At 34.8% G+C, this 7,118-nt stretch overlaps 1 protein-coding gene across 1 annotated transcript in view; it reads right to left on the reverse strand.

The window, feature by feature from the left end:
* LOC106880744 (disheveled-associated activator of morphogenesis 1) overlaps nt 1-7,118 on the reverse strand; it is a 135,148-nt gene that overhangs the window by 62,194 nt on the left and 65,836 nt on the right. The window contains exon 7 of the mRNA XM_052966759.1: nt 3,392-3,589. Within this exon, the coding sequence (XP_052822719.1) occupies nt 3,392-3,589 (198 nt within the window). The remainder of the gene's footprint in view (nt 1-3,391; nt 3,590-7,118) is intronic.

Raw genomic sequence — 7,118 nt, forward strand, 5'->3', positions numbered from 1 at the left:
TAGTGTGCTAATGTAACTTGTAGTTTCTTCTGGCTTTCTGTAAGGGTAGTGAAGGCTTTTATCTATGTCTAGTGTAGCATTTAAAAAATTAACTATCTTAGAGTTAGTCATAAATTCAAGTTTTAGATTAAATGATTTTAAAAAATGCCTAATCCTTTTCCTAATTCTTTCTAGGGTACTTTTGCTGTTGGTGGGGTATATGAATAGTGCGTCGTCTCTGTATAGACCCCACTGACGGTCTGGTACCTCCGAGAATAGCCTCTTAAGTAGAAAGGCTCCAACTAAGTCAGTTACCTGAGCTGAGTCGCTCGAGCCCATAGCAACATCAAAGTTATCAGGGGTGTCAAACCTAGTCCAAAGTTTACCCTCGAATTCAATTATTGTTTTCCTAGCTAAGAGTATTATATCAATTTTATCTCTATCTATAAGAGAGAGGTTACGAGCAGAAACCAACAGCAAAATAAGAGAAGTTATGACCAAGCTAGATCTACTAGAAAGTACCGAACCTCTCATCCTCCAGGAACCATGGATTAGCATTAAGGACCATAAAAAAGGATTCTCAGAGAACATAGAAGTGAGGCTAATATGGCCAACTAAGTCAGATATAGGCAGACTGAGTAAGACGGAGTAATTCCCCGGATTAAACCTCACATCCCACTCAACATATGGGTTAATACTGAGGATGTTTTAAAATAGTTCAACTCTATCAACTGTAAGAAAAACTTTTCATTCATACAATTCGACATATTGAATTACTATGCAAGCATCTCTCCTATCCTATTGAATAAGTCCCTAATTTATGCTCGATACTACTACTACTACTAATAAAATATCCTATTCCACCTCAAATAGTAATCGCGACAATAATTATACGAGCCACAATTCCAATATAATTAATAATATTGTTGATAGAGCTGTACATATATGTGTGTATACATGCATATATATTCTTTGTATTATTACATTATTGAACGCACACGTCCTTTTTGCAAGTAAGTCTGTACTTTATTATTCTGACGTGACTATCTTTCTATCTATCTATCTATCTATCTTTCTATCTACCTACCTATCTATTTATCTATCTGTCTTCCTCTATCTACCTATCTATCTTTCTTCTTACCCATCTCCCCCTCTCGCTCTGCTTCCTTCTGTTATCCTGGCTTCTACTTCACTGCTATACACTTCTGTCTCTTCCTCCTTGTTCCACTTCCCACCCCCTACCATCCTCTCTTTCTCTATCTTTCTATCTATCCCTCTATCTATCTACCTATCTATCTTTCTTCTTACCCATCTCCCCCTCTCGCTCTGCTCCCTTCTGTTGTCCTGGCTTCTACTTCACTGCTATACACTTCTGTCTCTTCCTCCTTGTTCCACTTCCTCCCTCCACCATCCTCTCTGCTCTCGAGTGACCTGTGGTCAACTTTCTTTTCACTCCAGCCGCTGTGAAGGCAAGACGAACTACTAGCGTTCTACATCAGATTCGCGTTTAGCCGTACGGCTTTTTAATGTTGTTTTCACTGTCCAATTTTTCCTGTCTTGGTTTGTGTTTGCCACCTTGGAATCCTCTGTTTAGTGGGTTGATCCACTACTCAGGAAGAGACTATTCTAGAGTACGTTCTGCCTTATCTTTGAAACGTTGGGTTAGAATAGAGGCAGCTGATGAAGGAATATTCCAAGTGGCTTTCCGTTTTCCTATGTGTTCGTTCCATTGTCTGTAGTTCATTGTTCTAACGTCCTGTACCCTGATATGCATCTATATACACATGTAGATGTAAGTATGTACATATATGTGTGTATACATGCATATATATTCTTTGTATTAATAAATATAGTACCAGTCTTAACGGCAGAAAGAATAGAGCTAGTGAAACTTTGAACAACCCCAATAGAGGTAACAACAATAATAGTAACAGCAATGTAGGTGTAAACCTTAACCACCCGAGAACTAACAAAGATAGCAATCCTATAAACAGTTACTCTCCACATGCAAGCATAAGACAGCCTAACAATTATAAAGTTGGGTGCAATTGTGTAACAACATCAACATGTCCTTTACGTGGAAACTGCCTAGCAAAAAACAGTCTATTCTTGCGAAATAATTACTGAAACGAATACCCTCACCTACCTTGGATGCTCATCCTCCTGGAAATCTAGGTTCTATAACCATAGGTCATCCTTAAGTCCCCACTTTTAAGTTATAATCACTTCATCATCTTCTCTCATTGGTAATTCCCTCGTCTGATCCATCCTGCCACTATTCCGGCATTGAATTAATGAATCCCGTACTCTTTTTCTACTTTATGGGGTTTTTTCTTATTCCTCATTTTCTTTACTTCTTTTATTTCATCTCTTTTATTTCTTCTATTTCTTTATGACAATTCCTTTATTACCTTATTCCAACCCTACTAAATCTTTTTTATATGCATCTTACTTTATTATCCGTATTTTTTTCTTATATTACTCTTGATTTGACTTCTATTATTTTTATATTTTATCTCTTATTTTATATTGTTTTATTTTGTATTTTATATTGTTTCAGCCTCTAACTTCTTTTTATTTTTGATCTTCTCCTTCTATCTCATATACGCTAGTTATATACAATCCAATCTATTTATCATTCACTCTACCCTGAATTGTGGTACAATATGGACAGATTTTTGAATAGCAAGGAAGATTTATGCAGATATAACAATTTAAAGGATTAGCATATTACAATGGATAATACTAAGTGGACTTTTCCTTTTTCTCTCTCTATTTTTTTTTTCTTTGAGATGTAATCTTGGGACTGAAAATGTTTGCGGCTGAAGATAGCTTTAAACCATCCTTTCTATCAATTATATACTCATATAATGATGCAACGACAGTTTGTGTATAAAGCTTGAAACACGTGTACCACGGAATCCTTTGTGTTCTGTTTTCATTTTACGTTTTAATATATTCTTTCTCCTCAGCCACTATCTGGCATATACAGGTGCTTACACTTATCAAGTATTACCTCTAAAATTTACAATACCTATGTATTTATATATGTATATATTTTTTTGTTTTAATTCATATGTGATTACATATTGTCTGTATCTTTGTGAGTATTGCTAATCATTAACTTACTTGCATGAATAACCCCACTTTTAAGCTTATATGTATGTTGCATTGATGTTTGTGTCAGTGCATCATTATGATCATATTTTCATGTACATGTAATAACATGCATGTGTATGTCCGTATATAGTATACATTAAAATATGGCTGAAATAATATTCAAAATTATACTTACGGTTGTTTGAACTTATTGTCAGCCTACTGTTATAATGTGATTGTGGAAGGTGTTATTTTGAGTTAGAAAAGTTGCACAGATGTGTATTTCTTTAACAGCAATAGAATTTTAACTTACTTGGAATCGTGCTCTTTCACAAGCATACTTCTGATAATGTAACATTGATTCCAAAACTTTACGGTGTCCACCAGGTACCAAACACATGGCTCCAAGGATTTCTAAAGCAGCTATTTTTGTTTTAATGTTTTCTGAACTGAGGCTTTGAGCAATTATGTTGATACTGTTTGGATGGGCCAATACATGTGCTCTGCTTTGCTGTAAGAAAAGAATTGTCATTTAGTTTTTAATGTTTCTTTCCCTGAAAAAGTTGGTGAATTTTGGATTTTATTGCTGATCAGTCAAAACTTGAAAGTATTATATGCACACACACACAAAAAAAGAAACATTTTGACTGCAAGAATTCCCTCCTAATAGGGAGCTTATTTTCAGTGTTCCATTAAGATGAGGATAACTTATTTAAAAGTAAACTATTTTCCCAGAAATTAAACACAAATAAAGGATTGTATCAAAATCCATTTCTTAAGTATCATTTCATCATGTATTCACACACAGAACATTGTCAAATGTGTACTAAGGAAGATTAACAAATTCAATTCAAATTCAAAAACAAATTCAAAAGCTTATAATACATACTTTGCAATTGTTATTTCTTATTATACCATGAGAAAGTCAAGAGAAAGTTAAAACCTATCAGTATTTTCATTTTGATAAGTACTTGAAATATATTTAGTTGTTTATACACTGCAACAAAAAATACTGCTTTAACTTTTACTGCATACATCCAGAGCTATCACCAAGTCCCAAACTGCAGGCACCTGTATGTTGCAGTTTGGAGATGAAAAACAGAAGCTAAGAACTCTTCATTGTGAGAAACAAAATTTAGCATCATTCTAGAAAAAAACTTCCTGTTAAATGACTTCTTGCTTACACCACGTGCATTAATTGTTTGTGATTTGTTGAGTGAATTATACCAAGTTTTCTTCTTTTCTTCTATGATCAAGTGAGTTACAGTTGGTGACTTAATAATTTAAATTAGGGGTCGGCAAACCTGGGTAAATTACCCCAAGTGGGGTCAAAATGAAATTCTTGTGGGTAATAAGGACTCATTAGGCATAAGTAAAATTATATAAAAAACGTGTTCCTTGTTCCAACAGAAATTTTTGTTCTGTCAACACTGCAGCTGTCCAATGTAATGGATGTGTAAATAGATTCATATAAATAGATTCAATGAAATAGATTCAATAAACCTTTTGACTTCAAAGAATCTATGATCTTCCCTTCCATTCAAGGGAATAATATTGGCATAAATAAATATATTTTGGGGGAATTGGTTAAAAATGTTCCCCAATCTCTGATTTAAATAGAGAGAAAGAATTTTGGATTTGAAGATTATTGAAGTGATATCTAAGTGTCATATATACATTCTAGCAAACTACATGATTCAGATTTGAATTTATTTGAGTTGTTGAGTAGTGATGACAAAATTAACTCTGAGGAGCGGAACAAACACATAATTGATCACTACGTAAGTCATGTTAGTTTCAGAAAAATATTTGAGTTTAGAAGCAAAGCACAGAAAGTATTTTCTTCAACTTTTCTTTGAAGATACGTTTGTGAGGATAAGTGATGAAATCAATAAAAGGCGAATACTAGCGTCATTATATCAATGAAAGCGATAAAGGCATATCTCGGAATGTTGTGTGCAAAAATAGATGCTGATTGCTGCATTTCACAGGTACCAACATTAATTATGCCTTTCCATTCACAGATTTCTGTACCATCAAAACTATTTATGATAATACTGAAATTGCCTGCCTCAGACTTCTTAAACTAGCATGAGTCGTCACTGAAAGGGGAATCTCCTACCATGCATAATTATCTGTATGTTGCCCTGTGTAATGTCCATATAAGTTGTTGCAAAATAAATAGCATTTCAAAGATGTTGGCTGATTATTGACAACATCATATTGTATGAATCTGTACTTCTTTTGCTTTTCAATGTTGTTAAATACTTTAATAACTGCTGAAATGAGATTCCAGTTTATGGATTGTCTGATTTCTATGATTATTTTATTAACCATGCCTACATTACTTTTTGCTGGAATTATTGGTTTACATTTATATTTTTAACAACAGGAGTGTTTTTAGGTGCAGGAGTGGCTGTGTAGTAAGTAGCTTGCTTACCAACCACATGGTTCTGGGTTCAGTCCTACTGTGTGGCACCTTGGGTAAATGTCTTTTATTATAGCCTCGGGCTGACCAAAGCCTTCTGAGTGGATTTGGTAGACTGAAACTGAAAGAAGCCCGTCGTATATATATATATGTATGTGTGTCTGTGTTTGTTCCCCCTACATCGCTTGACAACCGATGGTGGTGTGTTTACGTCCCCGTAATTTAGCGGCTTGGCAAAAGAGACCGATAGAGTAAGTACGAGGCTTACAAAGAATAAGTTCTGGGATCGATTTGCTTGATTAAAAGGTGGTACTCCAGCATGGCCACAGTCAAATGACTGAAACAAGTAAAAGAGTAAGAGTTTGAATAAAGGGAAGACCAGAACCATATAAAAAATGCACAGCATTAAGCAGAAAAATAATTGCCAAAATAAGCTAAGCATGGACTTAAAGATCATAATCTATATATATACATACATATATATATATATATATATATGTATGTATATATATATTGTTACGAATGCCCGCACGCGAAGCACCTCGAAGAAGAGAAAACTCGCGCGAACGTCAACGCTCAGTGAGTCAGGATGCTCGCCACGACTAAGCACAGCCGGAGCACGTGACGACGACAACAGGCAAAAGGAGGAAGAAATAACACGGGACTATACGTTGCGTAGTGAAACTAACTTTTTTTTCTTAGCAAAACAATACATCATCAATACAAAACAGCATAACAATAATTCTGAAATAACACATGTAACAACAGTCTCCAAGCATTTAACATAATCAAAAGTTTACAATCAGAGTTCGTATATCAAATCAATTAAAAGTTCTTTTACTTCTTTGTTTTTCTTTTCTTTGAACAACATGTAACAACAAAGTTCTCTCTTTTCTTTTCAACCATTTAACAAGAGTTAGCAAAGTTCTTTCTTTTCTTTTCTTTTCAACCAGTTAATATTACAATTAACAAAATCTCTTTTTCTTTTAAAACATGTAACAACAAAGTACATTTTTCTTTAAAGAAATGCAAATAAACCTTCACCACAAGAATTTCCTTTCCTTCAAATATCCCACTACAATCACAAGAACTGACCAAAGTAGTCTATTATAATCTTTTGCCTGCCACAACAGTTCCATCTCTCTGTCTCTCTCTCTCTCAGACTCTATCCATTTCTGCTGACTGGTACCTTCTGACCATAGCCTCTCTCTCTTAGCCTCTTTCTGTCAGACTTTCTGTTTATCTTGGTTCTCTTCACTCACTGCTGGCCGTCACATACTTGTTCTTCACTGGCTGCTGGACTTTACATCAACTGCTGTACACCATCTTCACCACGAACTGCTGACGCCAACTGCTGTACACCAACTCTCTGCTCTCATATTTATGACAAATACACATAGCTAACACTGCTGTTACCCTCTCCACAGCTATGTCAGTTTAGTACAGTTCCTAACTTGTTTTTTTAAACTTTCGGTGACCAGAAAGGGTCAGCGATCACTCCTACGCTAAAAATAACTGTGCTTGCTGACGGGACAAAAGAAATACCATTGTCCTCAACAACCAGAATACGGTTGTGTATATATATATATATATATATATATATATATATATA

Source organism: Octopus bimaculoides, chromosome 3 (genome assembly GCF_001194135.2).
Source record: "Octopus bimaculoides isolate UCB-OBI-ISO-001 chromosome 3, ASM119413v2, whole genome shotgun sequence".
Lineage (NCBI taxonomy): Eukaryota > Metazoa > Mollusca > Cephalopoda > Octopoda > Octopodidae > Octopus > Octopus bimaculoides.